The following is a 24,172-nucleotide window of genomic DNA, read 5'->3' on the forward strand; positions in this document are numbered from 1 at the left end:
ACTATAACAAAACTCATGCATGATCTAGCTTGTTCATGTGCATGTGAAACAAACAATGCATTTTTCTTTTACAAAAATAAAACTTGAGAATAAAGTTTCAGTCTTCCTGTGGTACACCACGCTGGATCAGAACAAAACTGAGAGTATGCTAAATACCAACACAGTGGAGAAAACAACATACAGCTATATATAATCAGTTAACAGTATCTTGTGGTTAGATAAGACATGCAAGCTACCTAGGGTATATGCAGACACTGAGAAAAATATGAACAGACACTGTAGTAAACAATGTGATGTCGAATAGGCAATGAAAGGTAATGCAATAAGGAGCAAGAAATAAGAGTAATAGCAATCGCAAAACCTTATTTTAAAGGCAAATGTTATTATTGTATTATATCAAAATAAATCTTAATGCTTGATTAAGAGTTAAAACCATGATGTCTTAACTAATAAACCTGCCAAGCTAAATTGTAACCCTCACCATTACAAACTTCCAAACACAGACAGGGAACTCTGTTATTACTTTATTAATAACAGTAATAATAAAATAATTAAAACAATAAGAATTAATAATAACAAATAAGCACTGTAAATAACATAACCAAACAGACTTTACTGTTGTCACGGATTCAGCTCCTTTGTGTTCCTGGAGTGCCTATGTGCCACGCCCCTCTCTCCAGAAGCACTCTCAGTCTGTGATTGGTCTCCTGCTAATTAGCCACAGCTGTACCTAATAAGCTCATGGAATTTAAGAAGGGAGCTTGGGATCAGTCAGCTGGAGACTTTGTCATGTTGGTTTTGTTTTCATGCTTATGTTTTGGTCAGGTTTGGTTTTGTCATGATGATAATATTATTAATAATAATAATAATAATAATCTTGTTTAGTGTTAGTCGTGTTAATGTTTTGTGTTAGCCTGTTAACACAAAAAGCCCTAGCACACTTAGGGCTTAGGTTTGGTTAGGTTCATGTTTCATGTTTAGATTAGTGTTAGCATTTGGCATTAGCTTAGGTCATGTCTAGTGTGTTTTGTGCTACCTGTCTTGTGTCTTTTGTTATCATTAAACTTTGTTACGTTTTGTAAACATCTCTGCATGTTAGGGGAACAAATACTTTTTGTGTCCGCCCCCTCTTGTCCAGTTTAGCCCATAATTGTTACAACTGTGGTGTAGGTGTAGTCTGTAGTACTGGACCAGAAACACTAAGCACCACATACAGTATGTTACTTTCTATAGTGTGCTACTCTATGGTACATAGTGCATTGCTTTAAAGTGCTGTGAAAAAAATATTTTTCCACTTTTTACTGTTTTATATTTTGCATATTTGTCACATTTAAATATTTCAGATTATAAAACTACATTTAATATAACAAAGACAACACAAGTAAACATTAAATGCTTTTTTAAATGATGTTTTCACTTACTGAGGAAAAAAAGTATTTGTTCCCCTAGCTACTACTTTAACCAGTACATTAATGTAATTAAGAATCAGGTACAATTTTACCACCCACACCCAGGCATGATTACTGCCAGACCTGATGAATCTAGATGTCACTTAAATAGAACCAGTCTGACAATGTTAAGAAGGCTAAAGTTCTCAAAAAGCAGCACATGATGCCATATTCTGAAGAGATTCAACTACATATGCAAAAGAAAGTCATCAAGAAATTCACCAGTCCAGAAAGTGTTACAAAGCTATTGCTTAGTCTCTAGGACTTCGACAAACCACAGTGGGAGCCATTATCCACAAATGGAGAAAACTTGGAACAGTGGTGAGAATCTTCCCAGGATGGGCTTACCATCCAAAATGTGACGAAGAAGGCATCAACGACTCATCTTGGAGGTCACAAAAGAACCCAAACAAACACCTAAAGAACTACAGGCCTCATTTGCCTTAGTTAAGGTAGATAAGGTACTGGGCAAAAATGTCATCCATCTATTTGGTTCTTCTAACCAAAAAGAACACAAAAGCCAATCAAATCCATCTCTGAATGGCTTGAAAGAAGTAAAGTAGCTGCAGAAAACTAGCATTCTAGCCTTATTTATATGGCCACATAAAATTTATTAATTTATTATTAAAAATAAATAAAATTCATCAAAATCCCAAGACTTGTGTATGTGAGAATTTGACTTCATCTCTGATTAATGAAAAATGAATCAGGATTTGTAGCATGTATTACTAACAGTTACAATTAGACATCTGTCTTTTATTTCATGACACACGCCTTGTCTGTCTCAAGGGTACAGTGGTGAATCTTGGCTATATATTGCTTGAAGACCTTTAGCTTTGTGGTAACACTGCTTTCTGAAGAAAGACATCTTTGGACACACACTTTGTTCAAGAGCCGCCATGCCTACATTAATGGTCATGTTAAGTAAGTAATAATCAGCAAGAAAAATACACTTACATTACATTAAGCTTGAATAAGAATTATTAATATTTGTTTTTTATTTAACAGTAATCCTGGTAGATCGTTTATCTCTAGGTCATGGTATGTATTTATCTAAAGTGTACTGAAGTCCTATAGCATTATAATAACATGAATAAAGTTCATATTTATGGAAAGTATATTTGTTTAAGATCCAATGTGACTTTAGTTTCTCTTTGCAGGTGAAGAAATGAAAGCAGCAAAGATTTATGTTGATGAAAAAGGATGCAACATAGAATTCAAATGCAGCACATATGGGCTTAAGAAAATATCGGAGTCAGTTTTTATTTACCTTTGCAGAAATGGCAGGGTGATCGATGTGAAAGAAAGCTGTAAGGATGTCCTATTTGTTATGGACTTTGCAGAGGACCTAACAGGGAACTACAGCTGCGTCTTTTCAGAAAAGATGTTGAATTCTACATATGTTGCAAAAAATTGTCTTAATTCAATCTTTATTACAGTGAAGGGTAAGAATGCTACTATTAATCTATCCCTAAAGCTCTAACATTAAGTATTTACTAGTTTTGGTTAACTGCATTCATACAATGAATGAATGAATGCAATGAATGTTAACTGCATTCATACTTTTAGTAAAACCCTATTTTAGATAATAATATTACAAAAACCTTAAGCACCTATAAATTTTAGAGCTAGGTGTTCTCCTAAAATAAAAAATGCAGCCAAACTGTAGTTATTTACTAACAAAATTTAATAAAAAATGAGAAACTCTCGACTGGTGGACAGAAAACTGAAATGGCATCATGGTTGTCAGAATGTACTTTATTAGTTATTTTGGCAGCAAAGTACAAGATACAGAAGTGCAACATTTCCATGTTTTTCATGCTTTATTCTATCTGTACAAAGCTTATTATTAGAAATTTACCAACATATGCATGCATATAAATGACTTACCATGATTATTTGCTTCCTTCTGTGCAGATTATTTTGTCCCAGCTAAGATAGCATCATCAGCAATATGGACTAACCCAGGTACTGATGTTGAATTTGGATGTACTTCTTCAGAAGTACTAAAGAACACCTGGAAGGATATTTATGCCTATCTGTGCAAGAATGGCACTGTTACTCAGGTTAACCTTTGGGATGTGAACAAAAACAAGACTAGTTTTACCCTAAAAGAAGTCAAGATGCAAGATGCTGGAACATATTTTTGTGTTTTGGCATCTAATACATGCCCTCTTTCTCAAAAAGCACATGGCATTAATAAAGCTAGTCTTTACATCGCTGGTAAGAGTGTTTTTATGTATGTTGATAAAATAGCCATGCACTTACACCTTAGCAGACGGCAATCACTATATACCATGTAATCCAACCCACCTTTAAATTATTTTGTACAAATGTAACTACATGGTTCATGGTTGGGAGGTCGGATCAGATGTGTTTGTGCTTTTTAATATTTTTTAGCATTTGTCGGTCAAGTTTACTAACTGTGGTAGACAGGTCCAAATGCCCAATATTAAACTGACGTGGGCAGCAGTTTTAAGGATGTTTAAAAATTGTGTGGGGTTTCCTCTTCTTCTTCCAGTTTTAAAGTGCTCCATCATATATATTTACATAAACACTGTTATATGCTAGGTCCTAATCATTGACAAGTAACAAATGGTAAAAATATTTAATCAAAAATTATGTAAGAGAAGACCCATTCTGCAATCCAGAACTGGTTTTACAGGACAGTGGTTCCACTGCAACCTAAGGATTCTCAAGGCCTCAGTGTAGATTGCTAAATTGCTAGGTTATGTGCTCCCCAATGTTCAATAAAAAATCTACCAGTCCAAGTCAACCCAGGCCACAGATTGGTATTTTATATCTTGTGGTGGAGTGAAATTAAAATGTACTCTGTAATAGCTCAGTGATTTTTCCTGTAATCTATATGTAAATACTTTTTGAATCTTTTAAAACACTTTTTAATCCCACATAATTTTAACATTCATTAACATTCTGTTAACATTCATCAATGTAAATATAGTTTACAATAAAGCAAGTGATTCTATGAGCAGGCATATAAAACATTTATTACAGTAAAATCTTGAAAAAAGGATTAAAAATTCAGTATTATACTAGACATTTCATTGTCTTTATCTGACAGAATACTACATTAACACCCAGAAAATTGTGATTGTCGGATCTGCCCTGTTCCTGATAATTAGTTTCTCTTTGGTACTCGGGGGAATAATTAAAAATCAAGGTAATTTTTACTTTTATTATTATTGTTATTGTTGTTGCAGTTTGCTTAACAATATTCCTTTTAGTTTTAACCTTTATTTTATTGTACTTTTCCTTAGTGGGCTGCCTTAAATGTCACAGTGAAAGGTTTAATTGTTTGATTATTTTATGTATTTATTTATTTATTTTTATTTATACACATTCATAAACATTGTACTGTTAATATTTACTATTAAACAGATCCATTGCAAGTGACACTAGAACAAGAAGTGTAGAGAGTCTTGACCAAGGTATAAATCTATTATATTTTTATCTATTATCTATTTATATACATTATTAATTTTTCAAACCACAAAACATAACACAACCTGTTTTTGCTTTTTATTTATGAATTGTTTTGACAGGCGAAATTCAAAATGAAACCAAGTAAGTTCTGAACCTTAATCATGGATATATATATACAGTATATATATATATATATATATATATATACAGTGTATCACAAAAGTGAGTACACCCCTCACATTTCTGCAGATATTTAAGTATATCTTTTCATGGGACAACACTGACAAAATGACACTTTGACACAATGAAAAGTAGTCTGTGTGCAGCTTATATAACAGTGTAAATTTATTCTTCCCTCAAAATAACTCAATATACAGCCATTAATGTCTAAACCACCGGCAACAAAAGTGAGTACACCCCTAAGAGACTACACCCCTAAATGTCCAAATTGAGCACTGCTTGTCATTTTCCCTCCAAAATGTCATGTGACTCGTTAGTGTTACTAGGTCTCAGGTGTGCATGGGGAGCAGGTGTGTTCAATTTAGTAGTACAGCTCTCACACTCTCTCATACTGGTCACTGAAAGTTCCAACATGGCACCTCATGGCAAAGAACTCTCTGAGGATCTTAAAAGACGAATTGTTGCGCTACATGAAGATGGCCAAGGCTACAAGAAGATTGCCAACACCCTGAAACTGAGCTGCAGCACAGTGGCCAAGATCATCCAGCGTTTTAAAAGAGCAGGGTCCACTCAGAACAGACCTCGCGTTGGTCATCCAAAGAAGCTGAGTGCACGTGCTCAGCGTCACATCCAACTGCTGTCTTTGAAAGATAGGCGCAGGAGTGCTGTCAGCATTGCTGCAGAGATTGAAAAGGTGGGGGGTCAGCCTGTCAGTGCTCAGACCATACGCCGCACACTACATCAAATTGGTCTGCATGGCTGTCACCCCAGAAGGAAGCCTCTTCTGAAGTCTCTACACAAGAAAGCCCGCAAACAGTTTGCTGAAGACATGTCAACAAAGGACATGGATTACTGGAACCATGTCCTATGGTCTGATGAGACCAAGATTAATTTGTTTGGTTCAGATGGTCTCAAGCATGTGTGGTGGCAATCAGGTGAGGAGTACAAAGATAAGTGTGTCATGCCTACAGTCAAGCATGGTGGTGGGAATGCCATGGTCTGGGGCTGCATGAGTGCAGCAGGTGTTGGGGAGTTACAGTGTATCACAAAAGTGAGTACACCCCTCACATTTCTGCAGATATTTAAGTATATCTTTTCATGGGACAACACTGACAAAATGACACTTTGACACAATGAAAAGTAGTCTGTGTGCAGCTTATATAACAGTGTAAATTTATTCTTCCCTCAAAATAACTCAATATACAGCCATTAATGTCTAAACCACCAGCAACAAAAGTGAGTACACCCCTTAGTGAAAGTTCCTGAAGTGTCAATATTTTGTGTGGCCACCATTATTTCCCAGAACTGCCTTAACTCTCCTGGGCATGGAGTTTACCAGAGCTTCACAGGTTGCCACTGGAATGCTTTTCCACTCCTCCATGACGACATCACGGAGCTGGCGGATATTCGAGACTTTGCGCTCCTCCACCTTCCGCTTGAGGGTGCCCCAAAGATGTTCTATTGGGTTTAGGTCTGGAGACATGCTTGGCCAGTCCATCACCTTTACCCTCAGCCTCTTCAATAAAGCAGTGGTCGTCTTAGAGGTGTGTTTGGGGTCATTATCATGCTGGAACACTGCCCTGCGACCCAGTTTCCGGAGGGAGGGGATCATGCTCTGCTTCAGTATTTCACAGTACATATTGGAGTTCATGTGTCCCTCAATGAAATGTAACTCCCCAACACCTGCTGCACTCATGCAGCCCCAGACCATGGCATTCCCACCACCATGCTTGACTGTAGGCATGACACACTTATCTTTGTACTCCTCACCTGATTGCCGCCACACATGCTTGAGACCATCTGAACCAAACAAATTAATCTTGGTCTCATCAGACCATAGGACATGGTTCCAGTAATCCATGTCCTTTGTTGACATGTCTTCAGCAAACTGTTTGCGGGCTTTCTTGTGTAGAGACTTCAGAAGAGGCTTCCTTCTGGGGTGACAGCCATGCAGACCAATTTGATGTAGTGTGCGGCGTATGGTCTGAGCACTGACAGGCTGACCCCCCACCTTTTCAATCTCTGCAGCAATGCTGACAGCACTCCTGCGCCTATCTTTCAAAGACAGCAGTTGGATGTGACGCTGAGCACGTGCACTCAGCTTCTTTGGACGACCAACGCGAGGTCTGTTCTGAGTGGACCCTGCTCTTTTAAAACGCTGGATGATCTTGGCCACTGTGCTGCAGCTCAGTTTCAGGGTGTTGGCAATCTTCTTGTAGCCTTGGCCATCTTCATGTAGCGCAACAATTCGTCTTTTAAGATCCTCAGAGAGTTCTTTGCCATGAGGTGCCATGTTGGAACTTTCAGTGACCAGTATGAGAGAGTGTGAGAGCTGTACTACTAAATTGAACACACCTGCTCCCTATGCACACCTGAGACCTAGTAACACTAACAAATCACATGACATTTTGGAGGGAAAATGACAAGCAGTGCTCAATTTGGACATTTAGGGGTATAGTCTCTTAGGGGTGTACTCACTTTTGTTGCCGGTGGTTTAGACATTAATGGCTGTATATTGAGTTATTTTGAGGGAAGAATAAATTTACACTGTTATATAAGCTGCACACAGACTACTTTTCATTGTGTCAAAGTGTCATTTTGTCAGTGTTGTCCCATGAAAAGATATACTTAAATATCTGCAGAAATGTGAGGGGTGTACTCACTTTTGTGATACACTGTACATTTCATTGAGGGACACATGAACTCCAATATGTACTGTGAAATACTGAAGCAGAGCATGATCCCCTCCCTCCGGAAACTGGGTCGCAGGGCAGTGTTCCAGCATGATAATGACCCCAAACGCACCTCTAAGACGACCACTGCTTTATTGAAGAGGCTGAGGGTAAAGGTGATAAGACTGGCCAAGCATGTCTCCAGACCTAAACCCAATATAACATCTTTGGGGCATCCTCAAGCGGAAGGTGGAGGAGCGCAAAGTCTCGAATATCCGCCAGCTCCGTGATGTCGTCATGAAGGAGTGGAAAAGCATTCCAGTGGCAACCTGTGAAGCTCTGGTAAACTCCATGCCCAGGAGAGTTAAGGCAGTTCTGGGAAATAATGGTGGCCACACAAAATATTGACACTTTAGGAACTTTCACTAAGGGGTGTACTCACTTTTGTTGCCGGTGGTTTAGACATTAATGGCTGTATATTGAGTTATTTTGAGGGAAGAATAAATTGACACTGTTATATAAGCTGCACACAGACTACTTTTCATTGTGTCAAAGTGCCATTTTGTCAGTGTTGTCCCATGAAAAGATATACTTAAATATCTGCAGAAATGTGAGGGGTGTACTCACTTTTGTGATACACTGTATATATATATATATATATATATATATATATATATCCATGATTATACATATTTAAAACATTGTTATCTTTTACATAAAGTTTTTTGTCTGAATAATTGAATGTAATCTGTTTGTTTAACTCACTTATGTGACAGTGTTAATAATGAATGGAGAGAGTATTCTGAGATAGGTAAGCCTCCATCTATGAAAATCACAAACCTTTTATTAAATTTATGTTTTTTCTTCATTACGTTATGCTTATTTACTGAAACATGAAATTACCGTCTTATAAAACAATTGTTTCTCTACAGCAGTTTTGAACGACACCATGGCAAAGTGCACTTCATGTTTACTGTTTATTCACAAAAATAACGTCAAGCCATATTACTAAATTAAACCTACGTGTTTTTTTTATTGTTTTAATTGTTTTACAAGGATTTAATGACTGTTTATTTATTGAAGTTAAAATGTTGTATAAATGTGTGGTTTTACCACATTTAATATTTTCTGTATGCAGTAAATTCCAAATGTACTTCTTTTCACTACATGATTGTGCTGTATATGGGGGATCATTAATCAATCCACATCCTATGTACACCCTATAAACATGACCAGTCAAACATCTATTTCTGTTTTACATATATATGGTGTCTGGTTAACATATGCTTAATTGTAGAGTTAAGAAACATTTAATATAGACCTGATATTATGCCACTATGTTTACACTAAAATAACAGCTTAGTTTCTCAAACAATATGCTCAATTTCTGAACCTTTAACCAGTTTATATTAAATGCAACAAAATTACCCAAATTACTGTGACAGGGTAATTGATGTTTAAATGTGTTGTTTATAAGGATGATCTAGGCATTACAATGGTGATTTAATATTCTAATGTTCTATTATTGGGCTAAATGTTGACATATTTCAGCAAATATAAAACCTATGAATTGACCATGATGGTAAAGTTGTAAATATATTTTTGTTTTTTCTTTGCAGATCCGGAGGATCCGCAGCATTTATATCAGGTAAATTATGTATTATAATCTACAGTAATCTACAGTATATATCTATATAATAATCTAACCTATATCATTAACTTGCTCAGGGGTCCAACAGTTGGGAAGTAATTAAACCAGGGACCTGGACTGATCACTAGTCCAGTACCTAAACCACTTAGTCACCACTGCCCTATCACTGGGTTTGCTCTTCCATGGCAGCCTTTAAAGAGTATGGTGATGTTAAGCTTGCTTGTCTGTGGACAGTGACACTTGTATTGCAGCAGATTCTACATAACAACAGACCTGCATTTTAGTGGTTCTTTATTTATATCTGTCCATTCAGAAGAATGTTCTATCAGCATGATGTAACAGACTTTGGCATAATGAACTGTCCTTTGTAAATATAATTCTAAGATTTCATAATGCTTTAAAAAATGTATTTTCTATCTGTACAGTGCTTTAAAGACTTTCCTATTGTAATTCTTGTGTATAATCTAACAGGTGCCATCAAACTACCCCTGATAACATGGGCACAGGGAAGTCACCAGAGCAATATTTGTATTAAAAATTGTAAGTCATCAATCTTTGTTTTATTTAACATTTTTGTAATTTGATTGATTTCAAAACACATTTTTATGTGTTTTATTTTTCATGACAGAATTGTCCCCATCAGCAAACGGAATCTGCATTGTGCTCCACTCCGGCTTTGCATCATTGCTAAATTACTAATGAAATATTGCTGTTCTTCATACACAGTTATAGTTTTGACATTAATGGAAATGTGTGGAAAAGTGGACACTTGGACATACCCTGTTATTTATCGCATGGTAATAATGGTAAAATACCTACAAATAATTATGATAAATATTTAAAAAATGTTACTTAGAAAGAAATATGTTTTATTTGGAAACTGCTAAAGTTACTGTAGTTTTTAATCTTCAATCTTAACATTTATGAACCTTTTAAAAGCACTGTTTTGAAATGGAAAATAAATGACAGTAAAATGCAAAATGTTGTGTCAGTAAAGTAACAGAAGAAATACTGAGAAGAAATAATTTTTACTGGATCATTTTTTTATGTTGAGCTGTAATCATACATTAATTGAATGTCAACAAAGCCGGCACTGCATTAAGGTAAAACGAATGAATGGATGAATGAATGAATGAAAAAATTTGAAATAATTCAATTTTGAAAGGCCTTAGATACTAGAGAAATACAGATTGTAGACCAAATGTCTTTGCATTCTCAGTAAAATAAATGACAATAAAAAACAATGCACACTTGTTCTAGTTCTTAGCTGTATGTTGAAAATTTGTACAGGATGAATTGATTATGTGTTTAATAAAACAATAAACATTACTATGCTATTTGTGTTTTTGGCTTTGTAAAATAGTGTTCTATACAAGATAGAATTCTCTGTCTTCTAAGGTTTGGTGTAAAATACCAGTGAATGATCTTCAAACATAAAATTATGTATAACGATTTTAAATTATTAACATTTTACAAACAGCTGACAACATATTTAGTAAATGTCTCTAAATGTGTTATTAGCTACATTTAAATTTACTGGCTATTTTTATATTTTTATCCAGAGCAGCTGGCAGAGGTGCTCTGTAAACTCCTCAGCATGCATTTCCTAACTCTAGAGAGACAACACAGCATACTGAACTGCATCAGTGCACAAAGCCCTTCAAATCAGCTCTTTTCTGATACGACACAGCTCCTTTGATTAGTGATCAGCAAATCAACAAAATCGAATCACAACATGTAAGTGTAAGGTATATATTTCTTTGCTTTTTACAGTAATTTATTGTGTGGGTAGGTTTTAAGAAGGCAATAATGAGCAATACCAAAAACAAAGTGATGGATGAAATAACAGCAATTTGGGTAGTGGAAAGGGATTTCCATGATGCCTATTGTCAGGTGTCCACTTTACTTTGTTTACACAGCATATGTTAGGTACATGCATGTATTCATCCACATGTACAGTATATGCACTACAGCCAAATGGCCATTCTTGTGTGAATTCAAACAATAAAAAAAGAACAATAAAAAAGAACTCCCTGTCTCACCAAGAGATGGCAGGCATTTTTCCCTACTAGAGAAAAAGATATTGGCTCTGATTGGCTGTCTTGTCTTGCTTGGGGGAAAAAAAAGTGTCAGGATGTGGGAGGAGAGAAGGAACCACAGGATCACAGGATGTGTGATGTGAGACCAGAGAATTACCTTGCAACAGACTGGCTGACATGAAAACAAAAGCCTGATTTGGAGGAGGTGAATAGGACCTGAACATCTGAATGCATGACCCTGTATGTAACATGCATGCTGACCACATAATGCATGACATTTTATGGAAGTAAAGGCAGAATGTTTTACTTGTTGTGAATTTATGCCCAGCTATAAATTTCTGTTTTTGTACCATAAACTGTCATGATGTTTTTTTGTATTCACAGGTTTTGATGATTTTTTTTAGCATGTGTACATGATTTCTATATATGAAGTGTTACATGAGACATGAAACCTCATTTCTTATGTGTCTTTTGTTTGTATGTCTGTATGCAGTTTGTTTAGGTCAGTAGTGCCTGTAAATTCATAAATCTACTAAGGGCATCATGTTACAGACTGAAGTCACATTTTGTCTGGTTCAGCTAGCCTGCTCCTGCCTCCTCTGCTCCTCTTTAGGTAAGTTCATCTAACCTTGCCTCCAAACCATATGGGATGTTACACTGTTTTCCAAACAGAACAGAGCTACAGTGACATGCATAGATCTTTACCTACACCCCCCATCCTTGAACTTTTCCACGTTTTGCAGTGTTATAAATTGGAAATGAAGTGGACTTTGTGACCTTTTCCATTTTTTAATACTAAGAGTAGTTAAACAAAAAAGCAGGCATTTTTATGTGAGTGGGACAAAATTCTATGAACCTTGCTTTGGTTTTTGCACTTTCTAACTGCCTGTGTTTAGTTTGGCATATTCTCTTATTGTCTGTATATATTTTCTCCTGTATATCTTTTCTAACCTGACAGTAAGTGGACTGGCTGCTCCAGTTGGCTTAGGGATATAAGGAATTGAGTGAATGAGTGGATGTGTGATGCCCTGTGATGGACAAAACACTTTTTTGGGTTGAAACAGTTACTGAGATAAATTAATAAGCAATAGAATTGACTGAGCAAACACACTATGTGCCTTAAAACTTTGTACTTCATCCTGTGTTTATATGCTATTTTGTCCTTGTAAAAACCTGGGCTGGCATGGTGGCTAAGTGGGTAGCACTGTCGCCTCACAGCAAGAAAGTCCCGGGTTCGATCCTCAGGTGGGGCAGTCCGGGTCTTTTCTGTGTGGAGTTTGCGTGTTCTCCCCGTGTCTGCGTGGGTTTCGATATAACCTTGTGAACTGATGAACCTTGTGTAACGAGTAACTACCATTTCTGCCATGGATGTAAATGAAGGGTATAAAACATGACGTTAAAAATCCAAATAAACAAACAAACAGTATTACAAATATTTGCAGCAATTCCCGCCAGTTATTTATTAATAGAATTGACTGAACAAATACACTCTGTGCCCTACTGTTTTTGAGACTTTGTACTGCATCCTGTGTTTATATCCTATTTAAATACCATAAATTACCTTATCTTTCTTACAAAAACAGTCCAACCAAAGGCTATTTTTGGACAGTTTTGGGTTTTTTTTTCTTTCCTATAATGCGTTCAGAGGAGTTAGTGTAAAAACACTTTCTGGTTTTATGGTTTTGTGTGTTTGATCATCTTTACTGCATTTCTCTAGAAACTCAGCCTTAAAAATACATGAGACAAATACATGAAACTTCTGACGTCATGAACATAATGCTTACCATCAAATTCAATTTTATTTTGTTGGGCTGCTCTGTAGATAATCTGTTTGATGGCAGATGTTTGTATAATTAAAAAGACTAAAATAAATTTGCTTATTATGTAATAGTGTAAATATGAATTTGATTCATAAAAACCTGGGATGATTTAAAGTGAGCTACAGATTAGCCTTACAATTCCACATTTATTGTTATTTATTCTTTAATGGTTTAATTCTTGAAAAAATAATTTAAGACAGTGGACTGAGTTACCCATGTAATTAGACTCACTATGAGAACAGTGTTGATTGGTTAAGCCAACAAGAGGTACATGCTTACTTTTAATATTGTGTATATACTAAAAGTATTAAAATGTATTATATTTGCTGATGAATCTAAGCAACAAATAGTGTAAAAATTCTTCACTGGCCTCTAAGTACACTGCACTGTTTCAGCTGCAATGTAATATCAAATGAGAAGCTGGTTTGATTAAGATCTCTACATTCTTCCTAAAAAAAGAAATTTTAGGATACATCCAGCTTTCTGGAAGGTTGGCCTTGGTTTGTTTATTAGAATTTTAACATCAATTCATCGCACTTGCATGTCCATGGACTGTGGGAGAAAACCGGAGCACTCGGAGGAAACCCACGCGGACACGGGGAGAACATGCAAACTCCACACAGAAATGATCCGGACCGCCCCACCTGGGGATTGAATCCAGGACCTTACACTTAGCCACCGTGCTGCCCCTGTGCCCTTGTAACATCATGTAAAGGTTAAGAGTAATAAGGCCCGGAGGCAAAATATATTTGCTAACTGCTCTCATATTGACTAAAACACAATTATTGATGTGTGGTTGCTTGAGCTAACGGTTGAGGGCTGACTGGAGAATTGGGTAGGCACATAAATGGGAGATCTATAGTTCAAGAGGAATGTATGTGTTGCAAGGATAGTCAAAGACTGTAAACAGGTTAATATATTACACAGCTGTAATTCACACACCACATCTTTCTCAGAAGTAAATGATGAACAAAAGGCATCTCACCTTGTTTCTTAGGGTCAGAGTTAGGTAGTGGCTTAACATATGTGCTGCTAGGTTGGGCAATTGAGGAATCAAAAATAATGTATTATAATGTTTTATAAAGCATTTTCTGGCAGTTACTTTACAAAATACATTAAAACCTAATCTTATTTTATTTATTTATTTTTTGGTAAACATTCTATATTTATTACCTAATAAGTTTACCCTAAGTCTTAGAGCTGTTGCCGCAGCATCTTGTTGCCCCCTAGTGGATCTTTGAATGCTGTACCCAAAGCCCTTGCTTTAAAATACAGAATAGTCACAACAATTGCTAACATGTGTAATACGCCAGTTATATAAAGAAAATCACATGCTTTGAATTATATGCTTGCAGCAACAGTTTAGGGAAGGCTCCTTCCTGTTCCAACATGACTGTACCCCTGTGTACAAAGCAAGATCTATGAATACATACAGAACATCTTGGTTTAAAGAAACTCCGGTGGCCTGCACATTGCCCTGACCTCAGCTTCATAAACAGCTACACAGCTTTGGAATGAACTGGAACATTAGTTGAGACTTTTGACCAACCTCAGTGCCCAGCCATGCAAATGCCTATTCAACAGAATGGGCACAAATTTCCATAGACATACTTCAAAGTCTTGTATGAAGTTTTCTCAGAGTGGCTATTATTATAGCTAAAAAAAAAGCTTACATAGAGATCACTCTATTTTAATACCATCATTTTTTTTTTATTGGGATGTCCAACAAACTAATGGTCATGTGTCCAAATACTAAATACTTTTGGCCATATATTGTATAAAGTACTCACAATAAAACATCTATTTTAAAATGAATTATGTCACATCTAATGTGTGGTATTTCAACCCATCCTTGCTTGTTAATGACTGAACCCTTTAGTTGATGTTACTTTTTTCCACATTATAATAGCATCACCTGTGAAAAGTTCCAAAACTGGTGTTTTGTCCCTGTTCAGACTTTTTAATATACTTTAAATATATGTTCTTTGTGCTATTCTAATTGCTTACCTGTAAAAGACAAATCACAAATAACTGCTTTGTATTTGTATTTTACTTACTGTCCTATTTTGCAATTGGAGTTCTACATTGAAGCACAATGAATATTTGAAACAGATCTACAGTTGGTTTGTGAGAAAGTTAAACACAGCATGCAACCGTATATTGTAAGCACATGCATTTACTGTATATAAAATAGCATGTTCAGCTTGTCAGTGTGAAACATCATTATTACCAAGGCTCAAGTCTACAAAATTTTAACATACCGTGTAAAGCGTTCATTTTCTAAGAACAATACAACAACAGCAGATGATGGATATCATTTTAATCAATGCTAGACATCCAGATTTTAGACAATCTAGTTTCATAACTCATTTAGCTCCTTCAGTAATCTGATTCAGCTTTCTAAGTCATATTCTGCTTCCTGCTGTTATTTGCTTTGTGTAGCTAAATTAGATTAAGGGAACACAATGATGGTGTTTCTGACTCCACACAAACAAACAGATTGCTATTTTAGAGTAAAGAATCTGACATATAACTCACTGGTAATAACCAGGGTGATATCTTTCTTGGATCTTTCAAATCATGAGCAACTGATTCTGTAAGAATAACTATGCAAAATTATATACTGACTGTTAAATAGTCTGGTGTACCTTGAAACACTAACTGGTAAATTTTGTGTTATGTTTGATAAAGAATTTGTATGGTATGACACTAAAAGTACATACTTTTGTATTGTTTATTTATTTATTATTATTTATTAGGATTTTAACGTCATGTTTTACACACTTTGGTTACATTCATGACAGAAACAGCAGTTACTCATGTACAATTTTGTATTTCCAGTTTACCTCACTTGCATGTCTTTGGACTGTGGGAGGAAACCAGAGCTTCTAAATTAAACCCACCCAGACACAGGGAGAACATGCAAACTCCACACAGAAAGGACCCGGATCACCCCACCTGGGGATTGAACCCAGGACCTTCTTGCTGTGAGGCGACAATGCTACCCACTGAGCCACCGTGATATTTGTATTGTGAGGGTTAAGGTTGTCACTAATAGAAAAACACTTACGCTATATTAGGAACAGATGAAAAAAATCAACCATGAAGCCATGTAATCAACTTAAAGAACATTAGTGATAGAATAAAATGTACCAAAATGCCATGGTTTTGAAAAGGTACTCTTCTACTTTAGCTTGGCAATGCACCTGTGAACAAAGTGAAGTCCATACAGAAATGCTTTGCTGAGTTTGGTAGCAGAACTTGGCTTGCCTGCACAGGGCTCTAACCTCAATGTCAGCTAAAGCCTTTGGAATAATTAGCAACAGTTATAGCCAGAATTTTATTAACTTAGAGACAGTAAGGAAAGCTCCTAAATGTCTGGTCTGATAAATGTATCTGTTACAGAACCATTACCATTCACCCTTACTCTGTACGTACATTATGTTTTTGTTTTTGTTCAATCTTAGCTCCACCAAAGCTGTCTTCATATGCAAAAACTGAGGACAAGCTTCTCAAAGATCTGTTCAGCAACTACCAGAAATGGGTGCGACCAGTGGAACATCTTAATGGGACAGTACGGGTTAAATTCAGATTGGCCATCACGCAGCTGGTAGATGTGGTAAATATCATATCATGATTACTAATAGTTAGGTTTGCCATTTAAGTAGTAGAAGAGGTGAAAGGTTTACATACACTTGGAGAAAACATGTACTGTATATCACAGTGTTTGGATTTTAATTATTCCTGCCATTGTCAGGTACTATTTTCATCAAAAACATTTATGATTTGAGTTTTGAAATATTTAAATTAGTTTATTCTAAAACTATGACAGAATCTACTAAATTAAAAGTATACATACAGCAACTTTATACAGCAAGATTATTACAAAGCACAGGAATCCGTGGTCTCTTTGCTAAGGTTGGAAAAAGAAACCCAAATTGTCATTAAACTCAAAACGTCTACAAAGAATAAGAATGAGCTGTGCAAGAAAGTCACTTTCTATGAATTTATCTGACTATCAACAAACTCTGATGGTCAAGCAGAGACTTGTTTTTGCACATCAGCCTTTAAGACAATAATGTAAACTGCCATCACTGCCATGACATGTCTTTTACAAGGGTGTGTAAACCTTCATGTTCAGCTGTATCATGTTTCTGTTAACTGTTTGTGCATTCTACTAACTTAAAACACATTTACAATGCCATTAAAAGTATTTCCTCCAAACTTTAGTTTACATATATAATACAGATGTGACATAGGTATTAATCTGACCAGAGGTAATATCTAATTTTGTTATGATCTTGCTTCAAGGATGAGAAGAACCAGCTGATGACCACCAATGTCTGGATGAAGCAGGTAATTACATTACCTTACATTACTTTTATCCACCTATTACTTTTTCTGAACTGATTTAGTGTTGCATATGGTATGTAACCAGATCCCAAGGCAGTTACCAGAAGGACGACATTCAAACACGTTTTTCTTCTTTCCTTCTTTCTGTTGCACAGTGGCATGTTTGTTGCACAGACCTACCCTTAATCTCAAATTGCTTCCTCCTGTTCTGACAGTTTTATGGTATCTGCTTATTTCTGCTGGCAATACAGTGCAATCCAAACAGGGTAAAAGGTCGTGGTTTGCACAGAGAAATGGCTAACCAGGCAGAAAAAGAGAAGTGACAAAGTAAGACAGGTTAAAGGTAGTAATCATTGTCCCAATTTACTCTTACATTGCTAGTACCAACACCACACTGTGATACCTTAACAAAAATATTCCAGTACTGTTATTTATCAAGCAAATTTAATAAAGAAAACAAAAGATGTGGAATAATAAAATGTTGTTGTCATTCCCAAAGCAAAGTAACATTATCAACACACACAAGAATGTTTTTAAATCAAAAATTTGTCCAAGTCAATTTACTACATAAACTTAAAGAGTACAGCGTTACAATATTGTAGAACGGTGGTCCACAACTACCGGGCTGTGGGTCATTTATTACCAGGCCGCACAGAAAGAATAAATAATTAGAGGTTGCTACAACTCTTTGGGTGTTATTGTCTTTTATCACCACTAGGTGGGAGCAGCATCTCATTGAATCGAAAAAAGTTTAGGATTTACACTGATTTTCCATTCTATAGTTATTCTATTTAAAATCCCCCCCCCCGCCCTCGCCAGTCCATGACATTATATCTTATATGAAACCAGTCTGTGGTGCAAAAAAGGTTGGGGACCACTGTTGTAGAATGTATATCGTAGCAATACACTTAAACATATAAGAATTGTGACAGACTAAAAGAACATTTTACACATGATCAAATAATAGCCACAAATTAAAAGTCACTTAAGTAAATGTAACAGCGTAAGTAACATGTTCTTGTTTACCTCTGCTAACAATTTAACTTGTTCCTGAGACTTTTAATTTTATGTCTTGTGATCAGGAATGGGTTGACACAAAGCTGAGATGGAACCCTAAACACTACCTGGGTATAACATCTATTAGAGTGCCATCAGACTCCATCTGGATTCCTGACATTGTTCTCTTTGATAAGTATGTACCACTATTACCTACCACATCCTTAGGTTTACTGAAACTAGTAAATGGACCAGATACCATAAAACATTAGTGCAGAATTTAAGGCTTTTAATATTAGGTTGGACTAGGATTGTAAAATATCATATATGGTCAAACATACAATACATGGGCCAATTTATGGTGCCAAAATAAAGACCACAAAAAGTGTGTAAGGTGATTGAGACAAGATAATGTGTTGCATTCAATTAAAGCTAGTCTGCTAATCTGTTTTTAAAAATATGTTTATATGAGTAAACAGTATAGGTGTTTTCTTTTGCTTCATATGAGAACTAAATACTGTTTTCAAGATTAAAATGTGTTCCCATTAGCTTTACGGAAGTGATGAATGAATGGTATTCTTTAACAGTTCAGATGGAAATTTTGAGGCCACAGCTACTAAAGCAGTGGTAAAGTATGATGGCACGATCTCCTGGACACCCCCTGCTAACTACAAATCTGCCTGCACAATAGATGTTACCTTCTTTCCTTTTGATCTTCAGAACTGCTCCATGAAGTTTGGTTCCTGGACCTATGATGGCTCACAGGTAGGAGTGGACAATACTTTGCGCTATACTGATAATGTTATAATTTTACTGTGTATCAAAAACATACTATAAAAATGATCATTATTAAATATGTTTAGCAGTTGTAAAGATGTATACAGTGATAGTTATACCATATAAACACTATATTACCGAGAGTGTGGACACCTGATCATGAGCTGGATGGATATCCTATTTTAAAACTTTGGACATGATAATGTGAAGATGCAGTTATGTCCCAATATTTAATGGAAAGTTCAGTTTAAGCTGTAAAGGCTGTTACAGCTGCATAGTATGGACCAATGACAAAGTACAATCGATTATTTTGTAAACACATAGTGGTGTAATGTTTAGGTGTAATCAGAGACCATGTAGACATAGATGTCCAAGTGATGACCACTACTAACAGGAGTGTAAAAACATTTCTTTCACTGTTCCAGCATGACTGAAAAAATATGGCACATAAAGGCATGATTTAATTACTTTGGTTTGAAGGAACTCCTGTGCCCTGTACTAACCTCGACCTTGACCATAATTGATGTCTGACCTTAAAAAAAATCATGTGAGCAAATAGACAGAAATTTCTTCAAGGGCAGTTGCATATTACTGTCCATTGTTCTGAAATAGGGCGGCACGGTGGCTCGGTGGGTAGCACTGTCGCCTCACAGCAAGAAGGTCCTGGGTTTGATCCCCAGGAAGGGTGGTTTGGGTCCTTTCTGTGTGTGGTTTGCATGTTCTCCCCGTGTCTGTGTGGGTGGTTTCCTCCCACAGTCCAAAAACATGCAGTCAGGTTAATTGGAGACACTGAATTGCCCTATATGTGAATGTGTGTGTGTGTCTGCCCTGTGATGGATTGGCGCCCTGTCCAGGGTGTTACTGTGTGCCTTGCGCCCATTGAAAAGCTGGGATAGACTCCAGCACCCCTTCGCAACCCTGATTGGATAAGCGGTTAAGAAAGTGAATGAGTGTTTTGAAATAGGGTGTCCATATACATTTGGTGTATTGTATCTGTCCAGTTTTCTGACTCATTTTTACTCTCTTTCTCAGGTAGACATAATCCTAAAGGACGTCCATGTGGATAAGCGAGACTACTTTGATAATGGTGAATGGGAGATTGTAACAGCTACAGGCAGTCGAGGTTTAAGGATGGACAGTACTGGTTCCTATCCCTTCATCACTTACTCCTTCATCATCCGACGCCTTCCACTGTTTTACACGCTCTTCCTTATCATTCCTTGTATTGGACTGTCCTTTTTGACTGTGCTGGTTTTCTACCTTCCTTCTAACTGTGGAGAGAAGATCTCTCTTTGTACTTCAGTTCTCGTCTCACTTACTGTCTTTCTCTTAGTGATAGAGGAGATCATCCCGTCCTCGTCCAAGGTGTGTGTCTAACGATTCAATTCATTTAATATTTTCCATAATCAAAGTCACAACATCTAATACTCAGTAATCAAATATATAAACAGGTTAAACCACTGTAGTATAAATCTTACACATAAAGAGGAATTTCATTGACTTAATGTATTTATTTAATTAATTAACTAACTAACTAACTACAATTAATTAACTAATTTGATAATTAAGTTCTAAATTCAGGTTCAAAACAGAAAAGTATTATGTAATATAGTTACACAGTAAGGTTACTATTTTCATTTTAGAGCTTGACAACTGCTTTTATATTATCAAAGTTTAGACACATTGGTGCTTGGATGGTACAGCACAGGTTCTAGCACACTTGTCCAGTACTTGGGATCTTACGCTCTCAAGTTTATATCACAGCTGTGCTATCAGAAGCGATCAGAAACTAATTACATTTTTCATTAATTTTAATGCACACATCAACTTCATAATTAATAAACTCCCCCTTTGGCATACACACTATATGGCCAAAAGTATTTGGACACCTGACCATGAGCTTGTTGGACATCCCATTTCAAAAGTGGATGTATGTTTGTTTATTAGCATTTTAACGTCATGTTTTACACTTTGGTTACATTCATTCATTCAAACGGTAGTTACTCATTACACAAGATTCATTAGTTCACAAGGTTATATCGAACACTGTTATGGACAATTTAGTGTCTTCAATTCACCTCACTTGCATGTATTTGGACTGTGAGAGGAAACCGAAGCACCAAGAGGAAACCTACGCAGACATGGGGGGAACATGCAAACTCCACACAGAAAGGACCCGGACCGTCCCACCTAGGACCTTCTTGGTGTGAGGTGACAGTGCTACCCACTTAGCCACTGTGCCACCCTAAAGTAGATAGTATAAAAATAGATGGACCACTATGTGAAGGCTTTTCACAAGACTTTGACGTGTGTCTCAGTTCTGGTTCATTCCAAAACTGTTCAGTAGGGTTAAGGTCAGGGCTCTGTGCAGATCACTGGAGTTTCTTTACACAAAGCATTTCTTCATGTTTTTATAGATACTGCTTTGTGCAGAGGGACATGGTAATAATGGAACAGGAAAGAACTTTCCCTAAAATGTTGCTGCAAAGTTGGAAGCACATAAAACTGATTTACTACACTTGTTAGCAATTGTTGTGGCTAAAACACATTAATTTAATCATTAAAAGGGGTGTCCCAATATTTTTATCTCTATGGTGTATAAAAGCTTGCAAAAACTAGTCCACTGGCTTTTGATTCCAAGATATTTTTGGGGCACCCAACCTTTTCAGCTTCAGTTTCTTGATTGAGTGTGATACATTGGCTTTCAAAATTTGTTGATATTGGGTAAATTCATATTTAATGTTATGTACCAGTGGCTGCCACACCACACATTTATGCCACTTTTCCAACCAGTGCTACATTGCATGAATTTGCATAAAGCTCTAATATTTTATAATGCAGTTAGCCTATTACCAATATTACCTTAAATAAATTTCCCTTTTAATCATAAAAATGTTTTATAAAGACTCTTGTAACTTTGATAGTTATAAGTGAACCTGACAGCCCCTGCTTTCCTTTCTCTAGGCGATTCCACTCATTGGGGAGTATCTGGTCTTCACTATGATCTTTGTCACATTGTCCATCATCATCACAGTCTTTGCCATCAACATTCACCACCGCTCTTCGTCCACGCATAACGACATGGCACCCTGGGTCCGCCGCATCTTCCTACACAGTCTGCCCAAGCTTCTCTGCATGCGTAGCCATGTGGACCGCTACGCCTCGTCAGGAACAGCAGAATTAAATGGTGGAAAGAGTTCAAAACCTGGGGGCAACCATCTGCTTAGTTCAGCACACAATCTGCAGTCGGCACTGGATTCAATTAGATACATCACTCTTCATGTGGTAAAGGAGAACCAAGTCAGAGAGGTAAGAAGATGTCCGGGAATATTATTTTTATGTTACTGGTGACCATTTTTGCTTTTTGTCAAATGTAAATCTTAGAAATATATATAGTGTTGGCTTTTTTTATTTTTGTGGACATGCTCTTTCAATCTTGTGTTTTTCCTTAGGTTGTTCAAGACTGGAAGTTTGTGGCTCAAGTGCTGGATCGAGTTTTCCTGTGGGCCTTCTTATCAGTCTCTGTGCTTGGTTCTGCTCTCCTCTTTATTCCTGTTATTTATAAATGGGCCAATATTATCGTTCCAAACTATGCTGATAACAGCAGCTGAACTTTTCCAGTATCTGTAAGTCATCTCTAAATGCTGTACATGTAGGCCTAAGTGAACTGTATGCTGTTGAAGTCTGATCCAGGCCAAAGAGGAAGCGTGTAGCCAGTGTAAAATTCCAAAGACAGGATTCATTGCTGTATGTGAATGTATTAGGGACCGTAGTATGAGTAAGGACAGTAAGACCTTTAATAACACTGAAAGAAATGTACACATATTGAGCAACATGCTTAATGTGACAATACCAAGCCAAATTCTGCAGGTGTTACATAGCATGACTGTAAAATCAAAAAGTACACTGACCTTCCTACAGTTCAAACATGTCTCATGCTAAAACCATGAGGCATTTTTATGCACAAAATACAACAAAAAAGGCCTGGTATTGTTGTCAGGCTAAAGACGGGATCAATTGGTATCCTTAGTTTTCAAATGATTGTGGTAAACATGCTCCAGTCCCAACTTTTTAGGCACATGTTATGAATGTATATTTACAGTAAAACTATAACATTTAAAAGTTACACATTAAATGTTGTTTTTTGACAAGACGATTGTTGCAAAATACTGCTTTCTACTTTTTTAAGCATTTCACATACTGTCTCAACATTTTTTGGAATGGCGGTTTTGTATGTATGTATCTGTGTGTGTATCTATGTAATTTTCCATTTTTGTTGCCTCTGTTATTGATTTTTGTTACACTAAATGATAAAACATACTTCACAATGGCACAAATTCATGTTTATATCAGTTTTACCAGGAATGATCATTTTTAATTAGACAATTAAAAATGAATTTGTATTTTTGTGGACATGCTCTTTTAATCTTGTGTTTTTCCTTAGGTTGTTCAAGACTGGAAGTTTGTGGCTCAAGTGCTGGATCGAGTTTTCCTGTGGGCCTTCTTATCAGTCTCTGTGCTTGGTTCTGCTCTCCTCTTTATTCCTGTTATTTATAAATGGGCCAATATTATTGTTCCAAACTATGCTGATAACAGCAGCTGAACTTTTCCAGTATCTGTAAGTCATCTCTAAATGCTGTACATGTAGGCCTAAGTGAACTGTATGCTGTTGAAGTCTGATCCAGGCCAAAGAGGAAGCGTGTAGCCAGTGTAAAATTCCAAAGACAGGATTCATTGCTGTATGTGAATGTATTAGGGACCGTAGTATGAGTAAGGACAGTAAGACCTTTAA

At 36.5% G+C, this 24,172-nt stretch overlaps 1 protein-coding gene across 2 annotated transcripts; it reads left to right on the forward strand.

Moving 5' to 3' along the window:
* The first annotated feature begins 11,977 nt into the window (after positions 1–11,977).
* Positions 11,978–23,501, forward strand: chrna5 (cholinergic receptor, nicotinic, alpha 5). Of its 2 annotated transcripts, none has more exons than XM_063005161.1 (8): positions 11,978–12,047; positions 16,722–16,873; positions 17,566–17,610; positions 18,690–18,799; positions 19,191–19,368; positions 20,413–20,745; positions 22,345–22,689; positions 22,833–23,501. In XM_063005161.1, the coding sequence occupies exons 1-8, from the start codon at positions 11,978–11,980 to the stop codon at positions 22,989–22,991; spliced, it is 1,392 nt and encodes a 463-aa protein (XP_062861231.1). In that variant the 3' UTR covers positions 22,992–23,501. The 2 variants fall into 2 exon arrangements, with proteins under 2 accessions (XP_062861231.1, XP_062861229.1); XM_063005159.1 differs by having other exon boundaries at positions 11,978–12,037; positions 16,697–16,873.
* Positions 23,502–24,172: the final 671 nt, after the last annotated feature.

The sequence above is a fragment of the Trichomycterus rosablanca genome, chromosome 11, assembly GCF_030014385.1.
Source record: "Trichomycterus rosablanca isolate fTriRos1 chromosome 11, fTriRos1.hap1, whole genome shotgun sequence".
Classification (NCBI taxonomy): Eukaryota; Metazoa; Chordata; class Actinopteri; order Siluriformes; family Trichomycteridae; genus Trichomycterus; species Trichomycterus rosablanca.

Bases quoted from the DNA above. Each gene is read 5' to 3' on its own strand.
- chrna5 (XM_063005159.1), top strand. From the start codon at position 11,978: ATGTTACAGACTGAAGTCACATTTTGTCTGGTTCAGCTAGCCTGCTCC. The intron at 16,874-17,565 runs GTAAATATCATA...TCTTGCTTCAAG, and splicing joins TCACGCAGCTGGTAGATGTG to GATGAGAAGAACCAGCTGAT. The intron at 18,800-19,190 runs GTATGTACCACT...ATTCTTTAACAG, and splicing joins GACATTGTTCTCTTTGATAA to TTCAGATGGAAATTTTGAGG.